This window comes from Oncorhynchus kisutch, linkage group LG13 (assembly GCF_002021735.2).
Source record: "Oncorhynchus kisutch isolate 150728-3 linkage group LG13, Okis_V2, whole genome shotgun sequence".
Classification (NCBI taxonomy): domain Eukaryota; kingdom Metazoa; phylum Chordata; class Actinopteri; order Salmoniformes; family Salmonidae; genus Oncorhynchus; species Oncorhynchus kisutch.
Window position 1 is genome coordinate 32518580 of NC_034186.2, and position 19346 is coordinate 32537925.

A 19346-nucleotide genomic window follows, 5' to 3' on the forward strand; every position below is an offset into this window, starting at 1 on the left:
TGCTTTGCCCTGTAGGTTCTGTCTGAAGCTCAGAATCAGAAGAACAATCAGAGATGATTAATTTCTTCCCCACTATCGGAGTCGTTTTCATTCAAATTTTGTAGCAACGCTGATGCAGAATGTGCATTCATTTGTCTTGGTCTTCTTGCCATTGTAAATGACGCACGCACTCAAAGTAGGCCAGAGTAGACTGATAAGACTGCTTGGATTCCATGGACTGATATATTTAACAAGGCAAGTCACTTAAGAACAAACATGTATTTACAATGACATATTACCAGGGAACAGTGGGTTAACTGCCTTGTTCAGGTACAGAAGGACAGTTTTTTACCTTGTCAGCTCAGGGATTCGATCTAGCAACCATTCGGTTACTGGCCCAACGCTCTAACCACTAGGCTACCTGCCGCCCTAAGTATATAGGGTACATACCATTTAGAGATTATAATTAGATAAATACAATAGAATGGCCCACCTTGTTCTTCATTCACAATTGGGGATTACATAATACTGTATTTCACCTGTTGTTAGACGTGTGAAATTAGTTTAGATATAGTTTAAGTTCAGTTTCGAGGCAATTATCGGAGTGCTTGTCAATTGGGCACGGCACCTTAGGGGTGATTATCAACTGGGCACAGTACCAGGAGAAGGAGGGGATCAGGCCCTACAGTCGGGAGGAGGGGCAACCACAGAAAACAATTCAAAAATGACATATCTCCAGTTCTGTTTGTGATATTAAGATTCTAACAATGACAGAATGTTATATAGACTTATGACTTTAAACATTCCAGAGTAACAAAATGTAATTCATGAGCAGTCCAAATGACTGCTTTAGCGGTTCTAGTGTTACTGTGGCATGAGCACAACCAGTCATGATGTTTTCATCACTTCAAAAAGTAGGTTACATTCATCCAAAATAATTAATCCAAAATACCTCTAGCATCTGAACAGCGGCTGAAAATATCTTACCGGAGAAAGCATAGCAAAACAGCACCCCTGTCTTACTATATGTAGCCAATGAATCTGATGCGGTCTGGCCACATACCATACTATTTTTTGGCCAGACAGCATCAGATACATAGGCTATACATACTGTGACAGAGCGGCGCTGTTTAACTCATGCAAATGCTTTATCTGAGATTGATGCGTCTTTCTGTCGGCGCTTGTCTCGGGCAAATAAATTATAAATATTTAAATATTTATTTGCATGGGCAAGGAGCTATGGTAGGGCGGACCAGGCACCCTAAGGCCAGCCCATAACATCGGCCAGGCGTAAAACTATTGCTGTCCCTGTAAAACTACACATTCCACTGCACCTATCCGGTGTATGTGACAATAAATAAAACATATATGTTAAGTGGCTCCATGTCTTTAATCTTTCTCACTCTGCCTCCTTATCCCCAGCTTGGCTGTTTATTAGTGGCCCCTACCAAGGTGGATAACCCCCTCCCATGGGTCACTGAAAGTCTGACCCTCCGGTGTGGCCTCAGTGGGCACCTCCAACACTCAGAGCGGGGTGCTCATTCAACTGTGGCTCCCTTCGCCAGCAACATGGGCATGCCAGAAGAAAAACAACCCAGAAATCGATGGCTGCGGGAGTCAAGTGCGGTGGCTCGGAAGAGGGGCCTGGTGAGGGAGCGGACATCAAAGGGGTGTTCAAAGCCCCGCTTCAAACGAGCACAGGATCAAAGAGAGGAGGAAACAGGTTGAGGGGATTAGAAAACTAGGCCACGTATTGATTGGGTTCCATGTTCTCTGTTTCCAAGGAGTTAGAAGAAGCACTAAACTGTGCCAGGCTGGCACTTTGAATCAGGGCACTGTGAATATATTAGCTACATTGCCTCAAAGAGCTCTGGGTGGAACAATTGCATTTACGTTAATCTCATGAATTACATTAGGATAAATCAAATGTTATTGATAAATAGAAATCATGCTTACACACACAAGCTTTAGATTCTTTTTCCAATTCATGCCAAGGTTGTTTATCAGATCTCAATTCCCTGCTATATTGAAAAACATTTATCCTCCAGATAGCTTTAAATCTCCATTGTCATAATCCTTGTCCCAACTATTCTCAACAATCATACTTCACTGTTTGTGTAAGACTGTCAAATTAACTATAAAAGCTTGAGCTGATCGATCAATATGATTCATATAAAGTGCCTTTTTAAAAATACTTATAAGTGATATACTTATAAGTACAGTGGGGAGAACAAGTATTTGTTACACTGACGATTTTGCAGGTTTTCCTACTTACAAAGCATGTAGAGGTCTGTAATCTTTATCATAGGTACACTTCAACTGTGAGAGACGGAATCTAAAATCCAGAAAATCACATTGTATGATTTTTAAGTAATTAATTTGCATTTTATTGCATGACATAAGTATTTGATCCCCTACCAACCAGTAAGAATTCCGGCTCTCACAGACCTGTTAGTTTTTCTTCAAGAAGCCCTCCTGTTCTCCACTCATTACCTGTATTAACTGATGGATGGGGCCATTTATCGCAAGATCTTGGCCAACAACCTCCTTCCCTCAGTAAGAGCATTGAAGATGGGTCGTGGCTGGGTCTTCCAGCATGACAACGACCTGAAACACACAGCCAGGGAAACGAAGGAGTGGCTCCGTAAGAAGCATCTCAAGGTCCTGGAGTGGCCTAGCCAGTCTCCAGACCTGAACCCAATAGAAAATCTTTGGAGGGAGCTGAAAGTCCGTATTGCCCAGCGACAGCCCTGAAACCTGAAGGATCTGGAGAAGGTCTGTATGGAGGAGTGGGCCAAAATCCCTGCTGCAGTGTGTGAAAACCTGGTCAAGAACTACAGGAAACATATGACATCTGTAATTGCAAACAAAGGTTTCTGTACCAAATATTAAGTTTTGCTTTTCTGATGTATCAAATACTTATGTCATGCAATAAAATGCAAATTAATTACTTAAATCATACAATGTGATTTTCTGGATTTTTGTTTTAGATTCCGTCTCTCACAGTTGAAGTGTACTACCTATGATAAAATTACAGACCTCTACATGCTTTGTAAGTAGGGAAACCTGCAAAATCGGCAGTGTATCAAATACTTGTTCTCCCCACTGTTTGTCAGCTGTGAATCTTTCTTACAAATATAAGTATATTTGGGGAAAATCTAACATCACTGAGTACCACTCACTCAAACTTTCAAGAATTGTGGTGGCTGCATGTTAAGGGTATGTTTGTTATCAGCAAGAACTAGGGAGTTTTTAGGATAAAAAGAAACAGAATAGAGCTAAGCACAGGCAAAATCCTAGAGGAAAACCTGGTTCAGTCTGACAGACATTCTGAGACAAATTCACCTTTCAGCAGGACAATAACCTAAAACACAAGGCCAGATATACACGAGATATTTACCAAGACACAATGGAATGTTCCTGAGTGGATTAGTTACAGTTTTGACTTAAAATCTGCTTGAAAATCAATGGCAAGACATGAAAATGGCTCTCTAGCAATGACCAACAACCAACTTGATAGAGCTTGACACATTTTTTAAGAATAATGGGCAAATATTGTACAGAGATTTACCCAGAAAGACTCACAGCTGTAATTGCTGCCAAACGTCATTATAACATTTATTGACTCAGGGGGTTGAATACTTATCTAATCAAGATATATTAGTGTTTTATTTTCCATCAATTGAAACAATTTATAATAATTTTCTTCCACTTTGACATTACTGTCACGCCCTGACCATAGAGAGCTTTTTATGTCTCTATTTTGGTTTGGTCAGGGTGTGATTTGGGTAGGCATTCTATGTCATTATTCTATGTTTTGTATTGTTTTGTTTTGGCCGGGTATGGTTCTCAATCAGGGACAGCTGTCTTTCGTTGTCTCTGATTGGGAACCATACTTAGGTAGCTTTTTCCCACATGGGTTTTGTGGGTAGTTATTTTCTGTTTAGTGTTTGCACCTTACGGGACTGTTTCCGTTTCATTTATTCTCTAGTTATTTTGTATTAGTGTTCAGTTCAATAAACAAACATGAACACTTACCACGCTGCGCTTTGGTTCGACTACTCTTCCTCATCCGACGACGAAAGCCGTTACAATTACAGAGAATTTTGTGTGCATTGTTGACACAAAAAAAACAATTAAATCCATTTTAATCCCACTGTGTAACACAACAAAATGTTGAAAAAGTCAATGGGTGTGAATACTTTCTGAAGGCACTGTATGAAACCACACAGTGGCCCTATTAAGTGAAAGCTGTGCCCGGGGTGGTGTCCTGAACAGAGGAGGTTAAAACATAATAACAAAGCAGTGCTCCCTTTCTCACCCTCAGGAAGGAGTCCAGGGCCCCATTCTCCATAAACTCTGTGATGATCATGACTGGCCGGCTCTTAGTGACCACGCCCTCCAGTCGGATGATGTTGGGGTGGTCAAACTGGCCCATGATGCTGGCCTCAGACAGGAAGTCCCGCCTCTGCTTCTCCACGTAGCCCGCCTTCAGGGTCTTAATGGCCACGTACAGCTCCCTTTTCCCAGCCGGCTTCAGACGACCCTTATACACCTCCCCAAACTCGCCTGGAGGGAAAGACATGGGATTACTGATTGATTACCTTATTACAAAGCCAGCTACATGTATGCAAGCTGATGCCATATATTTTAACTTCCTATTCTAATACATATAGCACATGTACAATCAAAAGTCCCCATAAAGATAAAACACTGTATGCGTGACAGACAGATAATAGAGCCCAGCTTCAGGGTCATAAGACAAGTGCTGTGCTGACAAGTCTGCAGATGTCAAACATCAGCCAGTGAGAGGACCGTTCTTTTGCTGAATGCATGAATATGTCAAGTCAAGTAAAAAATAAATGTCCCCAACAGATAAAATCAGCATGAATTATAGATGGAGGTGGTCCGGTTACTGAGATAGCGGCTAAATTTGCTCTCTGTCAAGAGAGAAGCTCTGTGAAGTGGATATGGTTCTCTATCTAAAAGCAAAACAAATTAGATGGAAAAAGTTTTTTTTTTTAAACTGAATAGCTGTGCTAACACCTGGATACTGTACAGGTAAAGAGAAAGTGGAGGAGAAAATGATATAGATTCATGGATACCGCAGAGGTACTCCATTTCCACCATGTCACCTGCACCAATGACCTCCTCGATCTTCACACAAGACACGTCGATCTCCTTGGCAAACTCTCGGACGGCCTCGTTGGGGTCCTCGTAGGTGAAGGGATCGATGTAGATCTTAATCCCTGGTGAGCCAGAGAAGTGGGTGGGGCATCCCATGGGGGAAGGGCAGTTGGACATGTCCGGTCTCAGAGAGAGTTCTGTAACAAAGGCCGAGGAGGATGAGAGGTTAGGATGAGCACGGGGAAGCTCAAACAAATATATCATCAGTGTTTGTCCGTGTGTGACTATATGTATGTACAGTATGTGTGTGCATGTCATCTCCATGTTTTTCTTTCCAGACTCTCTCTCTTGCTCTCACACACACAGAGATGTAAACTATTTCCCGTAATTGCTGTGGAAGGCAATTTCCTTGGCTCCTCTCTCCCACCTTCAGGAACTGAGCATAAACTGATAAAAATGACACAATATCACATTACCCTCTGTACAGATGATACGGGTGAGTCATTGACAATAGTAGCTTGGAATCTGAGTGCGCTACTGTCATCCGGAGCAATGGCCAAATGAGAAATACAGAACGCAGAGACCTTACAAAAATATGTGTGTGATTTGGCAAGTGTGTATGTGTGTGAGTGGGCATAAATGTGTTTTTTAGACTGAAGAGTCGCTCCTGATTGTTGTCCTGTAACCGATTTTATGAGGCCCTAACATTAATAAAATCAAATGTTATTGGTTGGGTACACATATTTTGCAGATGTTATGCAGGTACAGTGAAATGCTTATGTTTCTAGCTCCAACAGTGCAGTAATACCTACCTTGACGGCAGGCAGTGTGCCCCTGGTGATGCGTTGGGCTGAATCCGCTAAAACCCTCATACATGAATTAACTTTTTATGGCTGCAGGGGCAGTATTGAGTAGCTTGGATGAAAAGTTGCCCATTGTAAACGGCCAGCTCCTCAGTCTCAGTTGCTAATATATGCATAGTATTATTAGTATTGGATAGAAAACACTCTAAAGTTTCCAAAAACGGTCAAAATATTGTCTGTGAGTATAACAGAACTGATATTAGAGGCGAAACCCTGAGGAAAATCAAAATAGGAAGTGGCTTCTATTTTGAAAACTCCATGTTCCATAGCCTCCCTTTGCTGGATTTAAAGGGATATGAACCAGATTCAATGTCAACAGTCTTCAGACATGATTTCAGGCTTTTATTTTGACAAATGAGCCAGAACAATAACATCGTATCAAGTGGTCACATGAGTTTTGCTCGCGCAACAGAGTTTGGATAGGTATTGCTCTTCCCTCTCCTACTGTGAAAGACATTTGCGGTTGATATATTATCGATTATATATTTTAAAATCAACCTGAGGATTGATTATAAAAAACGTTTGACATGTTTCTGTGGACATTATGGAAACTATTTGGAATTTTCATCTGCGTTGTCATGACCGCTCTTTCCTGTGGATTTCTGAACATAACGCGGCAAACAAACGGAGGTATTTTGGATATAAAAATAATCTTTATGGAACAAAAGGAACATTTGTTGTGTAACTGGGAGTCTCGTGAGTGAAAACATCCGAAGATCATCAAAGGTAAACGATTCATTTGATTGCTTTTCTGATTTTCGTGACCAAGCTACCTGAGGCTAAGTGTACTTAATGTTTTGTCGTGCGATCGATAAACATACACAAACGCTTGGATTGCTTTCGCTGTAAAGCATAATTTCAAAATCTGACACGACAGGTGGATTAACAAAAGGCTAAGCTGTGTTTTCCTATATTGCACTTGTGATTTCATGAATATAACTATTTTAGTAATATTTATTGAATGTAGCGCTATGCTATTCAGCGGTTGTTGATGACACTTATCCCATTAGTGGGATTGCAGCCATAACAAGTTAATCTCCTTCTATCTTGACTACTGCAACTCACTTCTCTCCTGCATCAATTCAAGCTCCCACCATAATCTCCAAATGGATGGTTACAATTCTGCAGTTCGACTCCTCATCCACACTAAGACCTGGCAGCACATCACCCCTGTCCTCCGTGAACTCCACGGTCTCCCAACGCATTGATTACAAGATCCTCCTTCTAAACTACAAAGCCTTCACCACCTTGCCCCCCCCCCCACTTACCTCTCAGACCTCTTTCTCCCCTACCAACCAACACGCACACTCCATTCCACCTTATTATCCCCAGGTCGAAGCTCCAGAGTTTCAACGACAGGGCCTTCTCCACGGTTGCTCCTAGGCTCTGAATCTCCCTCCAGCCATCCATGACTCAGAGGCCATCACTGCCTTTCAGTCCCTCCTAAAGCCCAACCTCTTTGACAAGGCCTGCCCCTCCCCCCACACACACACATACAAGCAAAGAAATACACAACTAAGACACTCCTCTCTTCACTATACTGAGCAGCATTGGTGTAAAATACTTGAAAGTATTACTTAAGTTGTTTTTTGGGGTATCTGTACTTGTCAAGACTTCCTTCTAGCCATCGCCGATCCACTTTTTATTTTCCATTTGTTTTGTCTTTGTTTTACACACCTGGTTTCAATTCCCCAGTTACATGTTCATTATTTAACCCTATTTTTTCCCCATGGTTTCTGTGCGTTTTATGTATGTTCGGTCCGTTTATGTGGGCTCAGTATTACGACATGTTATGTGGAATATATGAGTAAAGTTACTTGTGTTACTCATCTCTGCTGTCCTGTGCCTGACTCCTCTGCACCAGCTACACCAAGACCACTACAGTGTTTTACTTTAATATTAATATTTTTGCCAACTTTTACTTTTTACTCCATACATTTTCTGCAGACACCCAAAGTACTAGTTACAATTTGAATGCTTAGCAGTACAGGAAAAAGGTCAAATTTACACATTTATCAAGAGAACGTCCCTGGTCATCCCTACTGCCTCTGATCTATTGGACTCACTAAACATAAATGCTTCCTTTGTAAATTATGTTGGAGTGTGTCCTTGGCTGTCAAAAAAAAGTCATAAAAAAGGAAATTGTGCCGCCTGGTTTGCTAAATATAAGGAATTTGAGGTATAGTATTTACTTTAACTTTGAACTTTTACTCAAGTATGAAAATGTAGTACTTTTTCCACCACTGTATTTAAGTACATTTAAAATCTGATAATCTGACTTTTACTGAAGTAGTATTTTACTGGGCTACTTTCACTTTTACTTGAGTCATTTTGTATTACAGTATCTTTACTTTTACTCAAGTTTTTCTTTTCATTTCTACAATTGTAAAGCCACTATGGTTCCTTGAAAAGCGGTACATGCAGTAAGTCCCATGAAGGCGGCTCTATGTTTTCCCCGAAGTAGGCAAAGAAGGTGTTTAGCTTGTCCGGGAGTGAGGCATCGGTGTGGCACCGATTTATAATCGCTGATTGTCTGGAGTCCCTGCCACATACAGTGGGGCAAAAAAGTATTTAGTCAGCCACCAATTGTGCAAGTTCTCCCACTTAAAAAAGATGAGAGAGGCCTGTAATTTACATCATAGGTACACTTCAACTATGACAGACAAAATTAGAAAAAGAAATCCAGAAAATCACATTGTAGGATTTTTAATGAATTTATTTGCAAAATTCTCAGAGGCAGCCCGGCAATTCCCAGTACTCGCAATCAAAATAATCTTGAAGATTCTGATTGGTCAGACCAACATTGAACAGTCCTTACCACAGGTACTTCCTATTTAAGTTTCTGGCTATAGGAGGGGAGGAGCAAAATGGAGGCGTGATCTGATTTTCCAACGGAAAATCAAGCCTAACAGTGCATCAAAATCACAAATAGATTTGGCTTGAATGTTGGTGCTTACACACTGGTGCCTCCATTTGAACTGTGATGATAAGTTTTTCTGTAATCAAAACTGTCCTCAGACATCCCCTTGCTATTTTGCTGACCAAATTATTAGATTGGTTTCTTTTACCTCCAAGCAAGTTGGACAAAGTCCCTGGTAACCAAGCAGAAGACTAGCAGACCAAACAATGTTTTTGATCCCAGAGACATATAAGATGAACAGAGTGACTCACAAAGTCCTAGCAAACATTGCAACGTAAGAGAGGGAAAAGCGTCATAACACACACTAAGATGAAAAATTCCAGGAAATATCCCCTCCTGCAGTAGACATCCTATTTTAAGATTCAGAGAAAAGATCCCACACACTGCACTTGCACAGTATCAGTATTTTGTGCCAACATTTTGGCCTCACAGCCTTCGTCATAGCTTCTATGTTTCTTCAAACTGTTATTTAACATTTCCTATGCACCTGCAAAGCAATCCCTAAATGTGTGTGTGCATTTCACTTTTATGATTGAGAAAAAAAATAATGAAGTAAACTTAATTATGAAAACCCAGCCAAAGTTTCCAGTTTAAGGACAAGGTTAACTATAGATTTTTCTGATATCTGCCTCTTTCTACATATATTCTACACTACAAAAATGGAAGAATAATGGAACTATTGAAAGTAAAGGACAATCAGACGTGTTGACTTGAGAATATCTATTCTGTGGCTCTTGTGGGGATCAAGGCTTGGTTCTCAATGGAACAGGATCGGCTCATTCTGACATAGTCCTAATTGCTTTGAACCAATAGGATACTCAGATTTAATAGACAATTAAGTGAATCCAAACACACTCAAATGAGAGGATTTACTCAGGCGCCGGGGGAAGAGAAACAGCTCACCATCCCATAATGGGTTTCTTGGCAACCTGCACTGACTGTACTATTATAAGGGTATATCTGCACAGCGTCCAAATCTTTCCACACCACATGTGCAGAATCTATTCAATTTATGATCAGCAACATATCATCTTATCTCTTGTTTAAACAGCAATATATATTTTATCTTCACCTGTGCTGTGGCACCATCTTTTTATGGATGGCAGAGAGAAATAATAGATACTAAATGTAAACATTCTCTTTCTCTCTGATCTGAGTGTCCATCAAACAGAATGACTGTTAATCCTGAGAGACAGAGACAGACAGAGACAGAGAGACAGATATACAGAGACAGACAGACAGAGAGAGAGAGAGAGAGAATTGAATTGAATTGAGAGAGAGAGAGAGAGAGAGAGAGAGAGAGAGAGAGAGAGAGAGAGAGAGAGAGAGAGAGAGAGAGAGAGGAGTAACTGAACAGGGCAACAAGACTCTTGGGAAATCGACCCTTAATTAGGCCGGATTCAGAATCCATTGTAACAGGTTGATCTGATCTGTGAAAGGTCAGGGCCCTGTAGGCACTCGATTGGCAGCATGTTATCCAATATTGATCATTTTAGCTGTAAAACACTGAAACTTGTACATACATTAGACGCTATTCCCTGACCACTGCCCTGGTCCAGAACCCACTGTATGTAGGAGACGTGTGTGTGTGTGTGCTTGTATACATGTGTGTGTGAGAGAGAGAGAGTGAAAGAGAGAAAGAAAGAGAGAGAGTGCATGATAAAAATTCATAATGAGTACATTTACAAGGTGTATCTCATCCTAAAACACTGTGTTGGGATATCTCAACTCATCCGGCACCATTGTATAGCATCTAAAGTGAGGGAAACCAGTATTTGATCCCCTGCTGGTTTTGTACGTTTGCCCACTGACAAAGAAATTAATTTTAATGGTAGGTTTATTTGAACAGTGAGAGTCAGAATAACAACAACAAAAATCCAGAAAAACGCATGTCAATTGACATTGATTTGCATTTTAATGAGAGAAATAAGTATTTGACCCCTCTGCAAAACATGACTTAGTACTTGGTGGCAAAACGCTTGTTGGCAATCACAGAGGTCAGACGTTTCTTGTAGTTGGCCACCAGATTTGCACACATCTCAAGAGGGATTTTGTCCCACTCCTCTGTGCAGATCTTCTCCAAGTCATTAAGGTTTTGAGGCTGACCTTTGGCAACTCGAACCTTCAGCTCACTCCACAGATTTTCTATGGGATTAAGGTCTGGTGACTGGCTAGGCCACTCCAGGACCTCTTGGTGTTAGGGGGCAGTATTTTCATTTTTGGAAAAAAAACGTTCCCGTTTTAAACGGGATATTTTGTCAGGAAAAGATGCTAGAATATGCATATAATTGACAGCTTTGGATAGAAAACACTAACGTTTCCAAAACTGTAAAGACATTGTCTGTGAGTATAACAGAACTGACGTTGCAGGCGAAAGCCTGAGAAAAATCCAATCCGGAAGTGCCCCAGGTTTTGAAAGCGCTGCGTTCCAATGACTCCCTATATGGCTGTGAATGTACCATCAACGAGCTTACGCTTTCTACGTATTCCCCAAGGTGTCTACAGCATTGTGACGTAGTTTTACGCATTACTGTTGAAGAATAGCTGTATGGGGCACATTGCGTAAGTGGTCACATGGTGGCTCCGAGAGAGATTCTCGCGTAAAGTGCAGAGGTAGCCATTACTCCAATCGGTCCTAGAGAAAAAGGAATTGTCCCGACGGATATATTATCAAATAGATATTAGAAAAACACCTTGAGGATGGATTCTAAACAACGTTTGCCATGTTTCTGTCGATATTATGGAGCCAATTTGGAATATTTTTCGGCGTTGTGGTGACCCCAATTTCCGGGCGATTTCTCAGCCAAACGTGAAGAACAAACGGAGCTATTTCGCCTACAAAAATAATATTTTGGGAAAAAAGTGAAATTTGGCTGTCTACCTGGGAGTCTCGTGAGTGAAAACATCCGAAGTGCATCAAAGGTAAACGATTTAATTTGATTGCTTTTCTGATATCCGTGACAAGTTTGCCTGCTGCTAGCAAGTCATAATGCTATGCTAGGCTATGATAAACTTACACAAATGCTTGTCTAGCATTGGCTGTAAAGCATATTTTGAAAATCTGTGATGACAGGGTGATTAACAAAAGGCTAAGCTGTGTTCCAATATATTTCACTTGTGATTTTCATGAATAGGAAGATCTTCTAGGAAGATTTATGTCCGTTGCGTTATGCTAATTAGTGTCAGATGATGATAACGGTCCCGTTCACGGGCTGGGCGTCACTACAGGTTAATGTGCTTCTTCTTGAGCAACTCCTTTGTTGCCTTGGCCGTGTGTTTTGGGTCATTGTCATGCTGGAATACCCATCCACGACCCATTTTCAATGCTCTGGCTAAGGGAAGGAGGTTCTCACCCAAGATTTGACGGTACATGGCCCCGTCCATCGTCCCTTTGATGCGGTGAAGTTGTCCTGTCCCCTTAGCAGAAAAACACCCCCAAAGCATAATGTTTCCACCTCCATGTTTGACGGTGGGGATGATGTTCTTGGGGTCATAGGCAGCATTCCTCCTCCTCCAAAAACGGTGAGTTGAGTTGATGCCAAAGAGCTCCATTTTGGTCTCATCTGACCACAACACTTTCACCCAGTTGTCCTCTGAATCATTCAGATGTTCATTGGCAAACTTCAGACGGGCATGTATATGTGCTTTCTTGAGCAGGGGGACATTGCATGCACTGCAGGATTTCAGTCCTTCACGGTATAGTGTGTTACCAATTGTTTTCTTGGTGACTATGGTCCCAGCTGCCTTGAGATTATTGACAAGATCCTCCCGTGTAGTTCTGGGCTGATTCCTCACCGTTCTCATGATCATTGAAACTCCACGAGGTGAGATCTTGCATGGAGCCCCAGGCTGAGAGAGATGGGCAGTTATTTTGTGTTTCTTCCATGTGCGAATAATCGCACCAACTGTTGTCACCTTCTCATGGGTGCAGGGGATCAAATACTTTTTTCCCTCACCGGAGAGGAATAAGGAGGCAGGGATGAAGGAGGATAGGTAACGAGCTGGGTCTTAAATAGATAATCTATCAAAATAGCCAGGATGTTATATAAGGGCCCGGCTGGGATGATGGGAGTCAGATGTTGTGTGGTGCCTCTGGTGGAGTCACTGGTAGAAGAGTGTGTGAGTGGGAGGGTCCGTGGGGGTGTGTATTGTGTGTGTGGGATGGGATGGGATGAGAGCTTTATGCTTACCTCTGCCTGTACTGTAGTGCTGAAGTTTGTCACTGTATATAGTCTCCTTCATGTATGATCTCTTCCTGCAACAAATAATCAGCAAAAGACGGTTATGTAACCATATTTGACAATATTAAGACACTGTATTAAACATTTTGTAATATTAACATTTCATTCCTGGGAGGCATAACCGTTGATCATATTCCCGGTAACACCAGGTATGAGCAGTGACTAAGTGGTTGTTACCTGCTGCAGACGATGGAGATGGCCACCAATGATACAAGGAAGACCACTCCTGCAGCCGCTGAGCCTGCAATCAAAGGCAGCTGCTCCCTCAGCTCTGATTTATACTCATCTGCAACAACAGAGAGAGAGAGAGAAAGACAGAGAGAGAGCGACAGAGACGGAGAGAGAGAGAGAGACAGAGAGAGAGAGACAGAGAGAGAGATAGGAGAGAAATGGAGATAAATAGAGATAGTTGAAGGGAAGGTAAAAGAGGAGGTCAGAGAAGAGGTGTGAAAAGTAAAGTGGTGAGAGAAGAGAGGAAAGGATGGGAGAGATGAGAAATATGAGTATTGGAACAGTTAAATGGTATTGGGACAGTGTCAAAAGTGTCTCTACTGTGATACACATAGACATGTGGGCTAGTATCTATGCAGACAGACAGTCCCTCAGAGTCACACATTGCTTCCTGACACAGCTAATCCCCTTACACACTCAATAGGAGTCAGAAGAACGCCTGCTAATCTCAACACAAATGCTTTATCACGTGTCAGAGGGAGAGTTAAGAAAGTAAACAGAAACACCATACCTTCATATGTATAGATCGGATTAAAAGGATGTGTTGCTGTTCTGTCATTTCCAACTGAATCACACATTCTCCAGTATTTATCTATATCATGTACAGTGGGGCAAAAAAGTATTTAGTCAGCCACCAATTGTGCAAGTTCTCCCACTTAAAAAGATGAGAGAGGCCTGTAATTTTCATCATAGGTACACTTCAACGACGACAGACAAAATTAGAAAAAAAAATCCAGAAAATCACATTGTAGGATTTTTTATGAATTTATTTGCAAATTATGGTGGAGAATAAGTATTTGGTCACCTACAAACAAGCAAGATTTCTGGCTCTCACAAACGTGTAACTTCTTCTTTAAGAGGCTCCTCTGTCCTCCACTCGTTACCTGTATTAATGGCACCTGTGTGAACTTGTTATCAGTATAAAAGACAGCTGTCCACAACCTCAAACAGTCACACTCCAAACTCCACTATGGCCAAGACCAAAGAGCTGTCAAAGGACACCAGAAACAAAATTGTAGACCTGCACCAGGCTGGGAAGACTGAATCTGCAATAGGTAAGCAGCTTGGTTTGAAGAAATCAACTGTGGGAGCAATTATTAGGAAATGGAAGACATACAAGACCACTGATAATCTCCCTCGATCTGGGGCTCCACGCAAGATCTCGCCCCGTGGGGTCAAAATGATCACAAGAACGGTGAGCAAAAATCCCAGAACCACACGGGGGGACCTAGTGAATGACCTGCAGAGAGCTGGGACCAAAGTAACAAAGCCTACTATCAGTAACACACTACGCCGCCAGGGACTCAAATCCTGCAGTGCCAGACGTGTCCCCCTGCTTAAGCAAGTACATGTCCAGGCCCGTCTGAAGTTTGCTAGAGAGCATTTGGAGGATCCAGAAGAAGATTGGGAGAATGTCATATGGTCAGATGAAACCAAAATATAACTTTTTGGTAAAAACTCAACTTGTCGTGTTTGGAGGACAAAGAATGCTGAGTTGCATCCAAAGAACACCATACCTACTGTGAAGCATGGGGGTGAAAACATCATGCTTTGGGGCTGTTTTTCTGCAAAGGGACCAGGATGACTGATCCGTGAAAAGGAAAGAATGAATGGGGCCATGTATCGTGAGATATTGAGTGAAAACCTCCTTCCATCAGCAAGGGCATTGAAGATGAAATGTGGCTGGGTCTTTCAGCATGACAATGATCCCAAACACACCGCCCAGGCAACGAAGGAGTGGCTTCGTAAGAAGCATTTCAAGGTCCTGGAGTGGCCTAGCCAGTCTCCAGATCTCAACCCCATAGAAAATCTTTGGAGGGAGTTGAAAGTTCATGTTGCCCAGCAACAGCCCCAAAACATCACTGCTCTTGCTCTAGAGGAGATCTGCATGGAGGAATGGGCCAAAATACCAGCAACAGTGTGTGAAAACCTTGTGAAGACTTACAGAAAACGTTTGACCTCTGTCATTGCCAACAAAGGGTATATAACAAAGTATTGAGATAAACTTTTGTTATTGACCAAATACTTATTTTCCACCATAATTTGCAAATAAATTCATTAAAAATACTACAATGTGATTTTCTGGATTTTTTTCCCTCATTTTGTCTGTCATAGTTGAAGTGTACCTATGATGAAAATTACAGGCTTCTCTCATCTTTTTAAGTGGGAGAACATGCACAATTGGTGGCTGACTAAATACTTTTTTTGCCCCACTGTATATAACCATTCATATTGTCTTTTGAATGAACAGCACCCTTTTTCATATTCTGTGGTTTTCATATGGGTTATAATTGTTTATACCATTTTGTGGAAGCTTTCAAAATAGCTCCTAGTGATAACAAATATTTTAGACTTATTTTGGTGCAACATTTGCATAAAAGCTTTATTTTGTCAACTTTTTATTGGGTTCAGAGTTTTATAGTCTCATGACCAGACAACTTTTCTAAGACTGATGACTCAACTGTTTTGGGGGGGAACGGATGCTGCTGCAACCCCAACTCTTCGGCAGGCGCTGCTGCTAGAGATCCCTTAACGAGCTACACCACACTGTGAGCATGCAGGGGCTCTCTGTTGGCTGCTTTCCTCCACTACGCCATGCAGCTGTGCCACCTGCAGACTCACTATGGCTAACACCTCCAATGTGCAATTTCCCCGAACAAATGGAATTAGTCGGAGCCATATATTTATTTTCTACAGTGCTTTCATAATTTATTCACACCCCTTGACTTTTCCACATTTCGTTGTGTTACAGCCTGAATTTAAAATGGATTCAATTTAGATTTTGGCACTGATCTACACTCAATTCCCCATAATGTCAAAGTGGAATTATGTTTTTAGAAATGTTTACAAATTAATCAAAATGAAAAGCTAAATTGTCTTGAATCACTAAGTAGTCAATCCCTTTGTTATGGCAAGCCTAAATAACTTCATGAGTAAAAATGTGCTTAACAAGTCAGATAATAAGTTGCATCGACTATACAAAAGCAGACATTGAATATCCCTTTGAGCATGGAGAATTTATTCAACTTTGGATGGTGTATCAATACACCCAGTCACTACAAAGATACAGGAGTCCTTCCTAACTCAGTTGACAGAGAGGATGGAATCTGCTCCAGGATTTCACCATGAGGTCAAAAGTGATTTTAAACCAGTTACAGAGTTTAATGGCTGTGACAGGATAAAACAACAACATTGTAGTTACTCCACAATACTAACCTAAATGACAGAGTGAAAAGAAGGCCTGTACAAAACAATATATATTCCAAAACATGCATCCTGTTTGCAATAAGTAAAACTGCATAATATGTGGCAAAGAAATTAACTTTTTGTCCTGAACACAATGCATTATGTTTGGAGCAAATCCAACACAACACATAACTGAGTACCACTTTTCATATTTTTAAGAATGGTGGTGGCTGCATCATGTTATGGGTATGCTTGTCATCAGCAAGGACTAGGGAGTTTTTTTAAATAAAAAGAAAAGGTCTAGAGCTAAGCACAGGCAAAATCCTAGAGGTAAACTTGGTTCAGTCTGCTTTCTAACAGACACTGGGAGACAGATTCACATTTCAGCAGGACAATAAGCTAAAACTCAAATCTACACTGGAGTTACTTACCAAGATTACATTAAATGTTCCTGAGGGGCCTACAGTTTTATTTTATTTTATTTATTTCACCTTTATTTAACCATGTAGGCTAGTTGAGAACAAGTTCTCATTTGCAACTGCGACCTGGCCAAGATAAAGCATAGCAGTGTGAACAGACACCAGAGTTACACATGGAGTAAACAATTAACAAGTCAATAACACAGTAGAAAAAAAGGGTCTATATACATTGTGTGCAAAAGGCATGAGGAGGTAGGCGAATAATTACAATTTTGCAGATTAACACTGGAGTGATAAATGATCAGATGGTCATGTACAGGTAGAGATATTGGTGTGCAAAAGAGCAGAAAAGTAAATAAATAAAAACAGTATGGGGATGAGGTAGGTAAAAATGGGTGGGCTATTTACCAATAGACTATGTACAGCTGCAGCGATCAGTTAGCTGCTCAGATAGCAGATGTTTGAAGTTGGTGAGGGAGATAAAAGTCTCCAACTTCAGCGATTTTTGCAATTCGTTCCAGTCACAGGTAGCAGAGAACTGGAACGAAAGGCGGCCAAATGAGGTGTTGGCTTTAGGGATGATCAGTGAGATACACCTGCTGGAGCGCGTGCTACGGATGGGTGTTGCCATCGTGACCAGTGAACTGAGATAAGGCGGAGCTTTACCTAGCATGGACTTGTAGATGACCTGGAGCCAGTGGGTCTGGCGACGAATATGTAGCGAGGGCCAGCCGACTAGAGCATACAAGTCGCAGTGGTGGGTGGTATAAGGTGCTTTAGTGACAAAACGGATGGCACTGTGATAAACTGCATCCAGTTTGCTGAGTAGAGTGTTGGAAGCAATTTTGTAGATGACATCGCCGAAGTCGAGGATCGGTAGGATAGTCAGTTTGGCGGCGTGAGTGAAGGAGGCTTTGTTGGCTACAGTAGTTACAGTTTTGACTTAAATCAGCTTGAAAATACTTGAAAATGGCTGTCTAGCAAAGATCAACAACCAAATTGACACCTTTTTTAAAAAATGATGATGAAATATTATTCCACTTTGACATTAAAGTATTTTGTGTAGACCATTGACAAAACAATTACAATTAAATCCATTTTAATCCCACTTTATAACACAACTATATGTGGAAAAAGTCAAGGGGTGTGAATCATTTCTGAAGGCACTGCGGATACATGGCTCTAGTAGGAACTACTTTAATCCAGACAATGACATTGGGATATGTATATTAAAAATCAATCCTAATATCAAGGGAATATCTGTTTAATTTTGAAAAAGTCACCACCTGCTCTGCGTCGACACATACAAATGTATTGCAGTAATGACAGTTAATGTTTGAAGTTATTACTATAGCCAAACTCCCACACCCAGTCCACAGACACAAAGACCCGCATGGTGGTCTCACACACACACACACACACACACACACACACACACACACACACACACACACACACACACACACACACACACACACACACACACACACACACACACACACAGAGCATACCATCTGTCAGGGTTTGGAAGCACTGCTTGCTGCTGTATTTGCCGAAGCCTGCCACCGTCCTGGCACGGACCTGTACCACGTACATGATGCTTGGCCTCAGGCCCTCCACACGGGCAGTGTTGGTCTGGCTCCGCACCATGGTTGAATTCAACTCAGTGTGGTCCTGTAACAATAACGGAGAGATTGAAAAATAGGAGAAAGAGAGTTAGAGGATATTACATCTGTTCATCAAACTGGGCCTGCAGCCTTTAGGCAGTGGAGTAACAACTCGAGTCAACCCCTAATCATTAATACACACTACATACTGCCCTGTGGGCTTAGATAACAAAATGGCCCTTACTCCTCTTTATGTTTGTGTATGAGATTATTCTGGATGGTGGATATCCACATTGGCCTCCACTGTTGTAATCTTTATACAGCCATAGAGGGGAATTAGGCTTTTCACATACACACAGTATATAATTTTAGAACTCTTTTAATTTGGCCACATAAAACCAGAAATAGGGACATCGAGCAATGAGTGGGGTGTTGAGAAAAAAAGACTTCCAAACAACATCCCCATATTAGATCTTTCACCATGTGCAGCATATTGGTAGCTGATCCGGGTTTTAGAATCCATGCATAGACGTGTCCATCATCAATCATCAACCAGAGTTACCACACACATCTCTCCTTTCAGATCGTTGGCTCATCACAACACACCTTTTCACTGGCATTGTGTGTACTTAGAGAGCTCATGGCATTTGCTTTTCTTTCTCTGTTTGCTTTAATCCCTCTCTGTCTCTCTCCTTCCAGACTCTTTCCTCTGTGGAGGGATGAGAGCAAACAAGAGCAGGAGGTGGAAAAACCGTGAGACGTGTTCAGTTTCG

At 41.5% G+C, this 19346-nt stretch overlaps 1 protein-coding gene across 2 annotated transcripts in view; it reads right to left on the reverse strand.

Annotated features, from left to right (window-relative positions):
* Window positions 1-19346, reverse strand: part of LOC109902599 (ephrin type-B receptor 1) — a 205239-nt gene that overhangs the window by 21722 nt on the left and 164171 nt on the right. For both annotated transcript variants that reach the window (XM_031786034.1, XM_020499081.2), the window contains exons 7-11: window positions 18478-18640; window positions 13308-13416; window positions 13080-13144; window positions 5115-5303; window positions 4301-4548 (exon numbers count right to left, since the gene is read on the reverse strand). In XM_031786034.1, the coding sequence (XP_031641894.1) occupies window positions 4301-4548; window positions 5115-5303; window positions 13080-13144; window positions 13308-13416; window positions 18478-18640 (774 nt within the window). The remainder of the gene's footprint in view (window positions 1-4300; window positions 4549-5114; window positions 5304-13079; window positions 13145-13307; window positions 13417-18477; window positions 18641-19346) is intronic.